The sequence below is a fragment of the Centroberyx affinis genome, unplaced genomic scaffold (genome assembly GCF_046629955.1).
Source record: "Centroberyx affinis isolate AG114_WGS23_722 - 3 ecotype Tasmania unplaced genomic scaffold, CSIRO-AGI_Caff_v1 ptg003932l_1, whole genome shotgun sequence".
NCBI lineage: Eukaryota > Metazoa > Chordata > Actinopteri > Beryciformes > Berycidae > Centroberyx > Centroberyx affinis.
The window spans coordinates 169551-186113 of NW_027281762.1; the positions used below are offsets into that span (position 1 = coordinate 169551).

The 16563-nt window shown below is 42.9% G+C and overlaps 1 protein-coding gene across 1 annotated transcript in view; it reads right to left on the minus strand.

Annotated features, from left to right (window-relative positions):
- Window positions 1-599: 599 nt before the first annotated feature.
- Window positions 600-16563, minus strand: part of LOC139663154 (sodium/potassium-transporting ATPase subunit alpha-1-like) — a 32021-nt gene continuing 16057 nt past the window's right edge. Inside the window, exons 4-23 of the mRNA XM_071541715.1 lie at window positions 14696-14797; window positions 14352-14453; window positions 13660-13773; window positions 13151-13285; window positions 12401-12518; window positions 11825-12093; window positions 10890-11198; window positions 9277-9411; window positions 8822-9017; window positions 8349-8524; window positions 8020-8156; window positions 7235-7385; window positions 5706-5874; window positions 5383-5537; window positions 4875-4998; window positions 3021-3166; window positions 2480-2610; window positions 1639-1740; window positions 1304-1395; window positions 600-984 (exon numbers count right to left, since the gene is read on the minus strand). Of these exons, the coding sequence (XP_071397816.1) occupies window positions 956-984; window positions 1304-1395; window positions 1639-1740; window positions 2480-2610; window positions 3021-3166; window positions 4875-4998; window positions 5383-5537; window positions 5706-5874; window positions 7235-7385; window positions 8020-8156; window positions 8349-8524; window positions 8822-9017; window positions 9277-9411; window positions 10890-11198; window positions 11825-12093; window positions 12401-12518; window positions 13151-13285; window positions 13660-13773; window positions 14352-14453; window positions 14696-14797 (2892 nt within the window). The 3' untranslated portion in view covers window positions 600-955. The remainder of the gene's footprint in view (window positions 985-1303; window positions 1396-1638; window positions 1741-2479; window positions 2611-3020; window positions 3167-4874; window positions 4999-5382; window positions 5538-5705; window positions 5875-7234; window positions 7386-8019; window positions 8157-8348; window positions 8525-8821; window positions 9018-9276; window positions 9412-10889; window positions 11199-11824; window positions 12094-12400; window positions 12519-13150; window positions 13286-13659; window positions 13774-14351; window positions 14454-14695; window positions 14798-16563) is intronic.

The following is a 16563-nucleotide window of genomic DNA, read 5'->3' on the forward strand; positions in this document are numbered from 1 at the left end:
CTATCTCGTCTCAAGATGCTACATGTTGGATCTTCTCATCGCAGTGAAATTACATTAATTTTCTACTTCAGCTCAGGAGTTGCAGGGTTTGACTCCCAGTAAATCGATGAAACTCCTTCCCTCAGACTGTTAAATTATGTATCAAAGCAGCTGCGAAGGGATGCAATGAAACACGGCATCAAAAGCAGCTCTGAAGGAACATACAGTGTAGCACCACTGGTCTTGAAGAAATCTCTAAATATTAACACAAACAGAAAAAAGATATAGAGGCAATCCTACATGTGTTAAAAGCCTTATTCAGGGTAAGCTATGCATCTTCATACACATGAATAAAGAAAATATTCCTGATATTACCATGAAAAGGCAAATGCAGACCATGAAAATCAACATTAAATTAACATTAAAATTAAAGACATCAAGCCAGTAATGGAAAATAATAACGGAAAATAAATCAGGAAAAAAATGATCTGATACATGTTTGACACTATTTGGCTGGGGGTAATTGAACCTGTGACCATTCACTTACAGAGCAAGGGCACACCAACTTGTGTGTGTGCAATAGATGCCAAACACACAAATTTTACTCACACACACAAAAAAAAACAGCAGTGCAAACGTTTGTGGGACCTGACTCGAGCGCATTTTTATTGAACGTTTATAACTGTTAAAAACATGTATAAAATTGGTCCTGTTTCAGAAACAAGGCACGCATAGTCATGTCAATGTTCATAGTTCATGTCATTATTAGCATTTATCATTTATCATCATCAGCATCATCAGCACGTTCCATCTCAGTGTTTGTCTAATAGTAGTATCAAGCATTCCCTAATATAAAAACACGTTCCAATTTTTTCACAGAGGTTAAAATTTTAATCCGAGCAGCAAGACAATATTCATGCAAAGACGGGAGTGGAGGAGAAGATGCGGGCTGACTTGACTGACAGGCTGACGGGTCTTAATAGTAGGTCTCTCTCTCCACCCAACCTGGACACACAGGGAGAGAAAACAAACACAAACAGGATTTAGCGTCAACCTATTGGACGCCTCGAGTGACGATGGGTGATCAGAAATATTGCAGGTGAAGGGAAGGGAAGGGAGGAAGAAAGGGGAAACGAGAGTAGGGGGAGCGGAGAGAAAAAGGCAAGAGAGGAGGATAACAGGAGAAAAACAGGAGAAAGCAGGATGAGGAGAAAGTAGAGGAGAAAACTGGATGAGAGAAAAAGCAAGAGTGGAGAAAACACAACAAGAGAAGGGAAGGAGGAGGAAGAAGGGAGTGTAATGAAAGCATGGATTCTGGTCTCACCTCCCGGGCTGCGTCTGAGGATCAGCTTACGGATTTCATCATAGATAAAGATGAGCAGGGAGTAGGGGAAGGCGCAGAACCACCAGTTGGGTCTGAAAAACACAAACACACACACACACACACACACACAAGAGAGATGAGAAATCACAGTCCAGAACTGATCCAACGCCCCGAGCCTGGATGGATCAACATGTGGTGCGTATTGCAGGAAGCGGGATTACACAGTCAGGGAGATATGCACTCGACTTAATTAAGTAGGTACATTCTGAGGTGTGTGTGTGTGTGTGTGTGTGTGTGTGTGTGTGTGTGTGCGTGTGCATGTGTGTGTTACTCACTTGAGAGGGTACATTCTGAGGGCGACATCCATGCCAGGGCAGTAGGAGAGGAAGGCAGCCAGGGCCGTCTCCTCAAACAGTCCAAAGATCAGGATCTTGTTCCTATAGCAGAGAGGAGAGCACTTAGTTTTCCTTATATAGGATATAGGGCTTCCCATACTTTCTGTCAAAGACCGCTAAATAGATAGCCAATAGGCCTCGGACCCCCATTTTGTCTGATTTGAGCGACCCAAATCTGACACAATTTCAGTTGCTAGAAACGATTTCCAGTTCAATTTCAGGTGTCTGCACTGTAATTTGGGAGATAACAGTGGAGAAATTGAAACCTGAGCCCAAAACTGTCTTGTGTGTGTGTTCGAAAGCAGGTATGAAATTGAACTATTCCTCATTTTTCCGGGAACCTCCTTGGTACTTCTTCAGGGAGTCAACCTCTGGATTTTATATTCTTGACACCGAGCCCAGACACAGAAAACACATTCTGAAGTGTGATTTTAAAAATTTTTTTTTTTTATACAATTCATCTTGTTTTGAGCCCAAATTAAATATAGAGAGGTTAGCTGGAGTTCTTCCCAGAAAAGCAGAAGAAGAACTACATTCGGGAAAGGAGGCGTGACATACAAAATGGCAGCTGTGTTCGCCTCAGTCGCCGAAAATAGTATTTTATGATGAAAACTAATTTGCAGGTGCAGCTCTGCGCTTCAACACTTTCCAACCAGAATTCACAGATCAAACCAAAGAGTTGTGACACGACACTGATCTATGTAATGCATTCATGAGGGTGTTTTAACTAGAAATACACTAAGACGTGCTTAAAAAACTCGACAAGTGTAGCTGTACTCACTTCATGCCCTGCTGGAAGACAGAGTTCCTCCTGGTCTTACAGATAATCAGATCGGCCCACTGGACGACAACGATGCTGGCGAAGAACGCTGTGTGGCAGGTGAACTCCACGATCTTTCTCTGCTCATAGGTCTGAGAGGGAAGACGCACGTCAGCACAGTTAAACCAGGCGGTGACGGACAAACCAAATACCAATGTTCGTTTGAAAACAGAAGGTTGGCAATTTGTTGGGGGGGGAAAAATGAAGCATTGTAAGGAATTGTTCCTGGGGTTTGCAAAAATGATTAAAGGTCTGATATCAGTTCAAAACAGTTTCTAAAGCCGTTTTAATATAATTTTTTTTCGCATCCATGAAATGCTTACTGGGTTCTTAAGATTCAGCTCTTGATATCCACTGAGAAGTTTCTACACATCTGCTGGTTTTACACATATGACCAATGCACGTGTTCGCATTCTCGCCCAACTCACCCACTCCTGTTTGTAGCATAAGTAGTAACACTGGCATTTGTAAACGCTCGAGCGTCAATTTGAGCACTACTGACCCACTGCTGTCCGTAGCTGTCTTCCAGGTCGTTGCAATGCTTATTGTCCCAGGACACTCTGATGCCCAGCAGGGTGGAGGGCAGGAAGCCGTTCTCAGCCAGGATCACAAAGTAGGTAAAGAACCCGGCCAGCGCCTGGATCATACCTGCAGGAGAGATACATGAGCAGATGATGGCAAAATATTTCTCAGTTGATGGCAAAATATTTCTCAGTTGATGGCAAAATATTTCTCAGTTGATGGAATAAATCAATTAATTTGTGATTAATTCTGTAATTAATTGTGACCGAGTTGCCTTTTGGGAAATGGTGTGGTATGAATGACTGACAGAATCAAATTTTATATTGTATGAGCTTTTGATGAATGATTGAATGAGATTAGTTTGTCTTTTGAGACATTTTTTTAGACTGAATAAATGCAATTAATTAGTCCGTTTGCAATTTTGAGATCAAATTAAGGATCAATAAATGATTGAATAAACAAATTAAGAGAAAATTGGCCTTCTGGTCTTTCGGGGAAATTAAGATGGATTTTGGGGACTGAATCATTTATCAGTGGATAAATAACTGAGTAAATAAATGTATGAGATTACTTTGTTTTTTGAGGAATTTGAGGCTTAATCAGAATGAATAAATAAATGAATAGAATTTTATTGAAATGGATTCGAATGGATAACCCCTAAAGCTGGAGTTAGATTGCGCTACCTGCTTGGCTAGCAAGATGCACAATAAGAGCGGTCTACAGATAGTCAGTCAAAAACAGACAATTTTAACAAGGGACCCCTGGCCCTTGGGTATATAGATATTTCAGTATCCCTGCCTTAGATGCACAAACCCCAAAATACCCTTTTTTCAAAAGTGTAGACCGGTCAAAATGTTGTCACTTTGCCAAACAGCGCTTGTTTCTAAAAACAGACAGACAATCAGCTGGATCCCCTGTTGATTACCAAACCGGGTGCCATGCTGAGCTATTTAAGCTGCGCTCCCCTAGTCTCCTCTCACAACCAGTCCCCCTGGGTAGGCTGCAAAAACATTTCCATCTGAACCACTTCAACTTGTGTTCAATCTTCAATTCTTTTCATGTCATGAAAACAAGGGAAGGACTTTTACAACAAGTGACATGATTTTATTAAAACAACTAGACTTGACCTTCTTGTTTTCAAAATAAATCCATGACAAAATACAGTGCACGGAAACTTAAAATTGTCTCATTCCAGCTGATGTTTTTATCACTTGTGTTGAGTGGGGAAAAAAAAAAGAGTTAAGTTCTGAACACAACATTAAATCACTTGTTAAAGATGGCGATTTCTTTTCAGGGTATTAAGCCAGTGGAGCAGGCTCTTATAAGGCAGTTCAGGAAGTGTAAAGGTCAAACCTATTCTTGGCTTCATTACCGAAGAGGGAAAAATCAAAAGCCAGAAGCACTGGCCTATCGTCACTCAACACACACACACACACACACACACACACACACACACACACACACACACACACACACACACGAGACCCAGTTCTCTATCAGTGGGAGCCTATTTCTAGTGCATGCCTCTCTTCCAGTTATCTCAGGACCACCCAGATACTGACCTGCCTTTCTGGAAAAATCCTCCAAGGCACAAAGACTTGGAGGCCAACTCCAAGCAACTTAAATGGCATTAAACGTTTTATAAAAAAAAAGAAAATGGACCCTAGCTGAATGCTGAATGAACAGATTCAGCTAAATGTCTTAAACATAAACGGTGAACATAAATAAGTTCTGGTTAGTTCTCAGCAGGGCCCTTGGTGAATTTGGGCCTTGAATTTAAAAAAAGACCAACTGCCACCGTTTCGAGGTTCAAAGAACTTAAAGAAGTGTTTACCGATCTGTCCGTAGGCTATACTGATGAGCCTCTCGTTGACCAGTTTGTCTGTTTTGGGGTTTCTGGGCTGCCTCTTCATGATGTCGCTCTCAGCTGCTTCGTAAGCCAGGGAGATGGCAGGAACCTGGGAGGCAACGAGAAGACATAAAATGACATCATATGTACACGTAATGTGAAAGAAACTCCATGTTAATGTGCAAATATGTTCCACAGAAATCTGAATTTTAGGTATCGTGGTCGGACATCATCTCATCACCAGTCCATGTTTCCGGCTCTTGTAAACATCAGGGGTTGGTTTCAGAAACACACACTGCAACTTCTTTGTCTTGAAACCAAATAACCTAAGGCTAAAATTCATAAAACCTAAGCTATTATACTCCAATGTTGCCAGAGGATAATATCATAGGAAGACTACAGGAATACTGTGTTGATTTTTAATAACTCTCACTTAAAATGTTACACTACAGTATTTTAGAAATGCAACAACAGGACATTTGTCGGTCCTCACCATGTCAGTTCCCAGGTCGATACAGAGGATGGTGACGGTGCCCAGAGGCAGAGGAATGTTGGCGATGATGAAGAGGAGGAAGGGGGTGATCTCAGGAATGTTACTTGTCAGGGTGTAGGCGATGGATTTTTTCAAGTTATCGAAGATCAGACGGCCTGACAAGAAGATGATGCGTTATAATAAAAGTACCCACAATTCATCGTTTCATTCAGGTTTGGAAAGCTGGTCTGGACTTTCCCAACCTAAATAAGGTAAACACTAATCTTTAATTTTTTCCCCAGTTGAAAGTCTTTTGTCTCATCCTGTAAGTATGGCTCTCTCACCCTCTTCCACTCCGGTGACGATGGAGGCAAAGTTGTCGTCCAGCAGGATCATGTCAGCGGCCTGTTTGGAGACGTCAGATCCGGCGATCCCCATGGCAACGCCGATGTCGGCCTTCTTCAGAGCCGGAGAGTCGTTCACACCGTCACCTGTCACAGCCACGATGGCTCCCTGCAGAGAGAGGGAAGAGAAAGGGGTTATGAGAGAAAAAAAAAATGTTTGTGTGCAAATTAGACAGAGGAAGAGAGAAAAAAATGTATATCATCCCCCATCAATCAAGATGAAAGGTAACCGTAGGAAGCATGTGTATGAATAGAATTATTTTTGTAACTGTGTATTGATTTAGGACCACAGAATGTTGTAATGTTAACTTGCTCGCCAGCTGGCTCAGCTGCCAATGTTGACTGAAACATTCACTATCTACCGAGGGCTGGCAGCACTAAAAATGATTTGACTGAGGTGGGAAAGTCATGCTGAAAGGACAGAGAGAAGCTTTTATAAAAATCTATTTTTGAAGAAAGTGAAAACGAGGGGAAAAGAATGTCTTTTCTTAGCATATCAAATGTTTGAGTTGAGATTACAAAGCCATCTGGATGAGGAGAGGAGTGTATAAAAATCTTATTCCATGGGGGTAACGAGTGCTTCTTCCTTTGAGAGAAAACAAGAGTCAATTCTTGGTTTTGAGTGACATTTCCCATTTCTTGATTCACACTTCTTCACACAGAATAATATTCTGTTCCATTTTTGTTTTGGATTCATTTTGTGTGCCATGGTGCATGAAGCTGGCGGTTCTTGCCGGTGTAGTTTGCAAACAATCAAGATTTAATGCTGCCAAGTAACAAAAGCGTGTTAATGAACTACAATGACCATAATTCATTGCACCTATGACACAGTGCATCTGTGCTCCTTTGAGTCACTGTGTGTTTGAAACGTAGCCTCAATAATCCAATAGAAGTATCTAATGTTGCAAGACTTTAGTGACTGAAAGAAATATGAGTTACTGGGCTCGCTAAATGAAATGTCAATAACAAGTCATCAATAACGCCCCTCCTGCCGCTGGCAAAGTAAACTTACAACCTGTGGGAAACACTGGAATACATCAAGTTTATTTGTTCTGCAAGTTTTCTGCAGAAGAAATACTGTTCTTTCAGTATTTGCACATCTACTTCAATCACCACAAGTGATCTCAGAAAGCAAGAAACTAGAAGTGGGAAAAGAGGTTAGGTCCACACAACGTTAAAATGACTGCTCAGCCTAATGATATTCTCATGAATATTCATGTGTTGGGGTGGGCCCACAGCATGACAGGTGCTATGCTTGATTCGTCCATGAAGTTAGTCATCAGACCAAACTGATAATCATAATTAAGCAACGGGGGATAGGGAATATCAAATATTCACTGAATTAATTTACACATTATGGCTCGGAAACATGCAGCGCCAAACTAAAAACACAAGTACAAACATTGCGAAGGCTCATAACAGCAGTAAACTCTTTTTCATGACACATACACCCTCACTGGTGTTTCTACCTGTCTCTGGCAGCCCTCCACAATGATCAGTTTCTGCTGAGGAGAGGTTCTGGCGAAGACGATCTCAGTGTGGTGCTTCAGGATGTCGTCAAGCTGCTCTGCAGACAGATCCTTCAGGTCTCCACCGTGGACCACACAGGCCTTGGCATCTCTGGAGAGGAGAATACAACGCCATGAGGACACTCTCATACACTGACATACTACAGACCTCAGCATTCCTGAAAGGGAGTCACACTATGAAAACACCTCTCTATATCAGAAATGGACTTTGGCACTGAACCCAAATCCCTTACAAGAGCACGGATGGAATGAAAATGCCCAGAAGCATCTGCCAGAATTAGAAATAGCTATAACCTTGGGTTAGGAATATGGAGTAGGTAAAAGTGCTACTCTTAGGTTAGACCAGTGGTGTCCAATCAGGTGTCATGAGAGTCTGCAGGTTTTCCTTCCAACCAAACAATACATCAGTCGATTTCACCAATTAGCACACCTTCAAGCAGAGAGGGAGCAACTAATTAGTGAAATCACCTGGTGTAGTGGTCGATTGGAAGAACATTAGATTGGACATCACTGAATAAGACAATAACTCTGCTTTCTTAGCACACAACAAAATGGAGCTCAGAACAGAACCTTGGGGTACTCCACTGACAAACTGTGGAAGAAGTAGAGCTGCCAAAGACAAGAAGCTGTATTGATTTTTGTTGAGATCATGATAACTGGAACACACATTTCGCCTGGTGTTGTACTTGTACTTGTGCATGCATGCTTTTCAGTAGAGTCGGTACCTTGGGTTGACTTCGTTGATTGGAATGTTCAGACGAGCGGCGATGTCCTCAACGGTCTCGTTGCCTTCGGAGATGATGCCCACGCCCTTAGCGATGGCCTTGGCTGTGATTGGATGATCACCTGTTACCATGATCACCTATGAGGGAAGGAGAGAGATCAAGGGTTTGTGCTGCTGAGTTTGAGGAATCAAAAGAGGGCACTTGAGTTAAGCCTAAATATCATATTGATATTCTGGTGTTGCGCTGTCATTTGTACAATTTGGCAAACAACAATATACAGAAAGAAAGAATTGGCTCTAGGTATAAGAAGTATGAGCTTCAGGGCGTACCTTGATTCCAGCGCTCCTGCATTTGCCCACAGCGTCGGGCACGGCGGCACGAGGAGGGTCGATCATGGACATGAGGCCAACGAAGCACAGGTTCTCAGTGGGGAAGTTCACCTCATCGGTGTCAAAGGCAAAGCCCTCCGCAAACTGGTCATCGGGGAGATTGAAATGGCAGAAACCTGGATAGGAGGCAAGACGAGAAGCAGCTGAGGTACAGAAGAGGCAATACATTTGATTTCCTGTGTGGCTATTTGACGTTTCTACTCCATCGGTTCATTTCTACTGATCACATTGCACACAGGTAATCATTCTCAATCCCTGACTCCTTAACCAGCACACACTCTCCCAAGCCACCCATTTATGGGTAGTAGGTGCTCTGGGAGGCAATTTTAATCCCAGCTCAGACATTCCCTTTTATCTCCTCACCCACCTCTCCAATTGCCCACCCACCCAGCCATCCATCCTTCCTTCCTTACCCAGCACTCTCTCTCCCAGGCCTCCCAGTTCCAGGTAGGCGTTCTGGAAAGCGTCTTTCATCTCGTCGTCCAGAGGCTGCTCTTTGCCCTGGATCAAGATGGTGGAGCAGCGGTCCAGAATCCTCTCTGGGGCGCCTTTCATCACCAGCAGGTGCTTGGACTCTTCTTCAGGTGTCGCATTCTTGTGAATAGAGAGCTGGGGGATGCAAAAAAAATGCATTAATAATAATACTAATAATAATAATAATACATGTATATAGCACTTTTCAAAAGTTTCAAGAGTTTACAAAGTGCTTTACAGAGAAAAAAGAACAACAGATAGAAAAACAAAAGTACAATCATTTAAAAGCCAAGCTGCTTGCACTTGTACCTTAATGACCCCAAAAATGGCTTCTTAGCATTCCCTACCGATTCAAAGAAAACCCACTAGCTGCAAGCTAACCAGTTGCCATTACCTGGTACTTGTTGGTGGAGTTGAATGGGATCTCAGCAATCTTGCTGTTTTTGTCTCTCATTTCAGCAACTGATCCGCAGCACAATTCAATACACTTCAGCAGAGCGGACTCGGAGGCGTCACCAGCCACGTCTCTCTGGTAACGGAAGATGAACAGGAGGGGAGAACATCAATCGTTTAAAAATTGCAGGCACCAATCACACTGTCATGAAACCATGCTGTGTAGGGGCTGCAAGATGATATTTCAAAAAGAAAATAACTAGTTGTACACATTGATATAGATTGATATGGATAATATATTGTTCACCAATTGGAATTACTTTGGCATTTTTAGCTAAATTATATAGCTTACTTTTTTTGGAAGAGTGGACTGAATAACTAACATTCTAAGAAGCTAATGTTAGACTTAAATTACTTAACAGTCCATCACAAATCATTTCCCTAGCCTTTAATCCACTGGATGATCCTATTTGCATCACAAAATTTATGTCTTGGTGCAGCATGTTACATGCCTTTCTGTACCCACCTACAATGCAACAAATCTGTATTTGGACAGAAATAGCACGTGAGTGTGGTCTGTTTGGGAAGTTGGCCCTAAAAAGAAAAACGCTACTTTTCTAGATTTTTTTTCTACATAATTACTGGCCTTTATAAGCACAAAACCCGTGTTTACCCTACTCTCGTTCTTGTAACAGTGACTCGGGGAAAGTAATGAGCAGTGAGAGAATAGGTGGCAATTAGAGCCATGATGCCAGCCAGACATTTACAGGTGAATAACACACACACACACACACACACACACACACACACACACACACACACACACACACACACACACACACACAGATACGTGCACACACGCACATGTTTACAGGTGATTAATGCAGGGTGGAAACCCTGCACTAATCAGATGAGGCTGAGACATCGTGGCTGAGACGAGGCTCCAAGGAAATTCTAAGAGCCAAGAGACGTGTGTGTGTGTGTGTGTGTGTGTGTGTGTGTGTGTGTGTGTGTGTTTGAGGGGCTGGTTAGGAATAATGATGTGGTTAAAACTTGTGTGTGTGTACACTCAAGGGAGAGTGGTATAAGCTGGAAAACAACCCTGCTGGAGTGGTAAACATCTCAGCAGAAGTGAAACTAAATAAAATCGTAATTACAGCATTGGGTCATTTTGTCTCGGCAGAATTTGACGTTGTTGATATGAAGGTGCACTCAGAAGTAGCTCAGACATTTCAAAATTGGCAAAGTCTACCGTATGTCTGAGGTCGGCTTTTTACGAAATAGCCAAGATCCAAAAACCAAATCATTTTGTTGCTCTATAATTTGAAATTCTTCTGAAAAAGGGCACACTAAGAGTAGAAAATGAGTAGGACGGTGGGTAAAATTCTTTTGTTATTTTGTTTCCTTGTTGAACAAAGCCTCATAGACAATACAGACCTATGAAATCTTTCCCCCTCAAAACTGACAGTCACATTGCAACATACCTCTATTTGGAATATTAGTTTAATAGAGTTCAATAGTAGAATAAGTTTTGACATTTATTGTCTTAGAAGGGTCTTAGTATTTGGCTTACTAATTCAAATAAACAGGAGAAAAAATTCAGTTGCAGCTTACCTTCAGGATGGGAATGCTGCTCTGCTCTGCCAGGAAGACGGCGCGGTTGCACAGTCCGGCGACCCGGGCCAAGCCGGCCCAGGTGGCGGAGCTCCTGTCGAAGGACGTCCCGCTCTGGTTCTCGGTGGTGTCGGCCTCGTGGATCTGGTTGTCGAACCACATGTGGGCCACGGTCATCCTGTTCTGGGTCAGGGTGCCGGTCTTGTCGGAGCAGATGGTGGAGGTGGAGCCCAGAGTCTCCACAGCTTCCAGGTTCTTCACCAGGCAGTTCTTCTTGGCCATGCGCTTGGCGGTCAGGGTCAGACACACCTGGAGACGGGAGCTTGGGTCAGTTAAAGGGGCTGGCAAATGTCAAAGGAAAGACATTTCCTCAGTAGTTTCCTCGGGTCTGTAAAGTGCAGGTAAACCCAACAAGCCAAAATCTACCTCAGACTATGGTTTATTTGATTTGTTTTAGGGTTAAAAATCTATCAGCATTCCATCACATCACCACTGGGCCATTTCAAAAGGCAAACAAAGGGTGACAGAAGGAACACATGGTGCTATTTTGGATTAAGAAAAAAGTAAAGTCTTTAAGTTGATAGGTGCTCAATCGAAACAGGAACCAGATTTGTAGAAATCAACAAAAGAGATACTAGCTCTAAGAATGAGAACCTCCAGTGCGAAGAAAGTACTTTTAAGCTGTACAATGTCCAAGGCGCTCTAAATCCAATAAGGAGGGAAGTGCCTTAAAGCTTTAAACCTAAAAAGCCTTTATTGTCATGGCTTGGAGCCAATATGTTTGGACCATAAGTTTTTCATCAGGACAAAGGGTGTTTGTAATCAAACAAATAGTACAGGCAAATATCAGTGTGCTATATTGGTGGAACATGACATTTGTTCTTCTTTTGGATCCAGGATTGGACCTTTAAGACACACGGCACACCAGGACTCACAGTGACGGTGGCCAGGAGACCCTCTGGCACGTTGGCGACGATGATGCCGATGAGGAAGATGACGGCCTCCAGCCAGGAGTATCCGAGGATGAGGGAGAGGACGAAGAAGGACACGCCCAGGAAGACAGCCACACCGGTAATGATGTGGATGAAGTGCTCGATCTCGATAGAGATGGGAGTACGTCCGACCTCAAGTCCGGAAGCCAGGGTGGCGATGCGACCCATGACGGTACGGTCTCCGGTGCTGATCACGACACCACGGGCGGTTCCTGGTGCAAAGATGGTAAAGAACACCATGACAGCAAAGATTGGATTAGATCATTAGAGACAACACCCACATGTACATATTTTTGGGTATGACAATAACACTTCAGTTCCTACAAGTACAATCAAGACTACAAATTCACAAGTCATTCTTTCTGTTCTACTCTGTTGATGTTTAAATAACTCCCAACTTCGCTTGATCCAGCAAAAACAACTCTAACCCCACTGCCAAGCCTCCCAACATCCAAACAAAATGTAGCCTTGGCAATGAATAATGGAAAAACCTTGTTTTGATGCAGCCTGTAATCATACCTTCAACACAGTTGGTGGAGAAGAAAGCGATGTTCCTGGTCTCCAGTGGGTTTTCATTGGAGAAGTCTGGAGTACGAGTCTGGGGCTCCGATTCACCAGTCAGAGAGGAGTTGTCCACCTGGGAAATGGGAAAAGTGAAAGGACCAACAAATGACACATAGAAGGTGATCAATGAAAAACAAAGAAACAATGTGGCTTTGTCCACTTTAGGGGGAAAGAATTAAAGGTGTTAAATCTGTCTGGAAGGTGTGTCGCTTCCAGACTAGGGAAACTTAAGCTACTGTCTCCTCCACTGTTGCTGCCTTCTCTCTATGGTTAAAACAACAACTGAGGGGCAGATGGCTGACAAGGCGTGTGGCAGATTTGGGTCAAGTGGCACTCTTTGGGTCCATAATGGAGAGACAGCAGCGCTGAATGATGCAGAGGTGGGCGGCAAGATAACAATGAATGATGCAGTGGTTGATGAAAAGGCACTGGGCATAATTGCGTCAAGTGTTGCTCTTGGGTCTCTGAGTTTAGTTCAGGACCCAAAATGGGTCACAGACTTGTTTCTGTCCCCATAGTGGACTACTAGTCACAACCTCACGTGACAAGGCATGAGTTGCTGTAGAACAAATATAGAAACTTTTTTCGAGTACAGAGTGAAGCACAACAGCATACTGAAATTTAAGAAGATCCCTTTAATGTTTTGATGAGGAACGTTTTAAGACTAAATTTCTTAAATATGCGTCCCGGGCTGGAAGCACCCACCTTGCAGCCGTGAGCAGAGATGATACGCAGATCGGCAGGGATCCTGTCTCCTCCTTTCACCTCCACCAGGTCTCCCACCACCACCTCCTCGGCGTTGAGGTTCTTCTTCTCACCGTCGCGGACGACCAGGGCTTGCTATGAGACAGCGACGACGGCAAGATTAGCAACACTTTTGTAAGACAAAGGAGAAAGTGACACTCCTAGCTCTATTTTTTGTGTTTTAATTGGTTCCAGTTCCATTTCCTGTGTGTAATGCCTTATCTCTTATTACAATGAAAGCAGTTGTCATTAATAATCTCCAAATCATTCAACAGGACGAGTGAGACTTGTGTGTCAAGAGGACTCCATTGTTTTTGTAACTCAAAACAGGTAAGATGTTACTTTGTATTCATGTATTTTAATTAGGATTCATCTACAGTTTGTAATTTCTTCTGTGTAAAGCAGATTGAAAAATGAAAATAAATGGATGGATAAATGATGTTGCCCTTTTGAAATGCATGGGGTAATACCTGTGGGACCAGGTTCTTGAAGGAGTCCATGATCTTGGAGCTCTTAGCCTCTTGGTAGTAGGAGAAGCAGCCAGTGATGATGACGACAGCAGAGAGCACAACACCCAGGTACAACTGCGGAAGTAAAAATATAACAGGATTTAGATTTGCACTCAAGGCATGATGAGTTTAAAATTAACTTGGGGAATGATATGGACGCTTTCTCCTCACTTTTCAATATACACACACACACATCACCCCATACATCATCAGCTGTTCTGAGATATTGTGCCATAATATTATATCAGCCATAATATTCTGCACAATCATGAGCTAAAAAAATCTGTTTGCATATTGCAAAATATTAATGCAACATTTCAACTTGTAGCCAGCCTCAAGCATGAGCTGGAAATCTTTAGCTGTCCAATCTTGAAAGATAATTACTTCGCTATGAACTGTGATATTTTTGGTCTTCATTACATCATTATTGCTAACTGTCATTCTGAGAGAGTCTTATAATATCAACATATTAATACATTAATCAGACACACAGATGGACAAATGGATACAAAGGACCTCTTGAAATATCAACATATGACAAAATAATCACAATAAATACTTGTCATTCTTGGAGTTTTATCAACTTATGACGTGTGACTTATTGTCATATCAAAACATTACATATACAGTATATTTTAAGGGTCTTTTCTTACGTTGTCATTGGCTGGTTCGTCCTCCATGGCAGCCTGGATTCCATAGGCCAGGAAACAGAGAATGGCTCCGGTCCACAGAAGCATGGAGAAACCGCCAAACATCTGAATGAGAGGAAAAGGAGTGACCTTCTGTCTCTGAGACTTGATCGAGTACCTTCTCATTAGCTTAAGCGCTACACAGGAGGCGAAAACCCTTAAAGGCACTCGCTTACTTACTGTACAAGAGAGAAAGGAGAGTGAACCTCTGTGTCAAAGAAACTACTAAGATTTGACAGTTTCTTCCGGGCTCAAACATTTTACCTTAAAACATTCAACTCCTGCCAAAACAAAGATTTTGATTTTACCTGTTTGCAGAACTTGACCCACTCTGGGGTGGTGGGAGGAGGGGTGAGGGCATTGGGTCCGTCACGGGCCAGGATCTCTGCCGCCTTCGCACTGGTCAGACCCTAAAGTAGGGGAGAGAGACAGAGAGAGAGAGAGAGAGAGAGAGAGAGAGAGAGAGAGAGAGAGAGAGAGAGAGAGAGAATCACTAATACTTGGCAATAAACTCTTCTGATTCTTTCCCAGATGTTCCAAGATGTGTTCAATCAATGGCAGATAGGTTACATAAGCAATCCTCTTAGTATAGGTGCTTAGGAATAAACAACAAGGCTTGTATAATTATTCTTGCTCTGATGAAGGTAAATAATCATCTGCATTGCCAGAGCAGTGTGCGGGAACTTCATTCTATAATCATCCAATGGCAAACAGGCAAAATATCTTTTGAACGCAGTGCCGCAGTGAAAACTGAGAGATTATTTGGCCAGATGGAGAGCCACATCATAGGCAGGAAGCATCATTGGAAAGAAATTTTTGACTTGGCTTCTTCATCAAATTACTCAACAAATCCCTCTTCTGCATTTTAATTAACAAAATGCCTCTTTGGGGAAGCAGGATAACATCTTAATAGTCTGCTACGTCTTTTTTTTAATAATAAATATCCGAGACCTCATCGATGCAGAACTTTCAACCAAGTTTTAACCACACTGCCTGCCAGCCAGCCAGCCACACACACACACACAAACAAACCCGCACACACACAAGCCTATCGCTAACACGCATGCAAGTTCTGGAGGGACTCTAGGTGCTCCTAGTTGCCTAGCAACAGGGCGTCAACAGAAAAACAGGGCCATCTCCTCCATCAGAAGGTAGGCGGAGGAAAACGGGGGAGGAGGGAGAGGAGGGACGAAAACGAAGAAGAAGATTAAAAGAGAGGAAGTAAAAGACGGGAGGAAAGGAGAGGAGAAAAAAAAGGAGGCGAGGAGGATCTATGAAACCAGGGCAGAGGGGCTTCTGGAGCTGCTAAATTATTCAGTAGTGCTGCTCACGCACGCACACACGCACACACACACACACACACACACAGACGGACAAATACAGAGCTTGGAGACCCGAGTTTGGAGGAACTGATTAACCATTCTCCTTGATCTCTCCTGCATGACCAAGAGCACATTTGCATGAGGAGAGAGGCTAGCAGGGAGGGGCGTGTTAGAAAGACAGTAAACGAGAAACGAATAGTGGGACGAGAAACAAAAAAATCATCCATCGCTTTCCCTCCTCTCATCTCCAGCCACCTCCATTTCCCTGCCACCTTCCTCCTCCTCCTCCTCCTCCTCCTCCTCCTCCTCCTCCTCCTCCTCCCTCTGATCGATGGACGCTCTTTAATAAACCCTGGGATAGCCGAGCCTGTGGCAGCTGATCACACAATCAATAACTCTTCCTTGATGATGTGAAGGAAATGTCTTTTCTCTTTCAAGACACAACAAACCAAGTCCTCTGATTATTTCATCCAAGCCTCATCAATCATTCATTGACTTTAAACTGAGATTCAGAATTTTCAGTCGAACTGAACATCAACTATCAGAGACAGAGCTGAATAATAAAAAACGCTAAAATAGAAGTTAACAGCAAACAGCTACTGATATTTACTCCAATGACACACAAGGTTGGGGACACAATGCTGTAAAATGGACCGTTTAATCCAAATCACCTCACAGGACCATGAGTGAAAACATTTGATATTAGTATGAGCTGGCAGCGCTCCACCCACTGAGCAACAAAGGACTTTCAATAACAGTCATTTAAGACCATGTTAGTCTTACTAATACTGAATGCGTGGGTTAATTAATTGTGTTGAAACAAAAAAGGGGATTCTTTTTAATTGGGAGAGTTC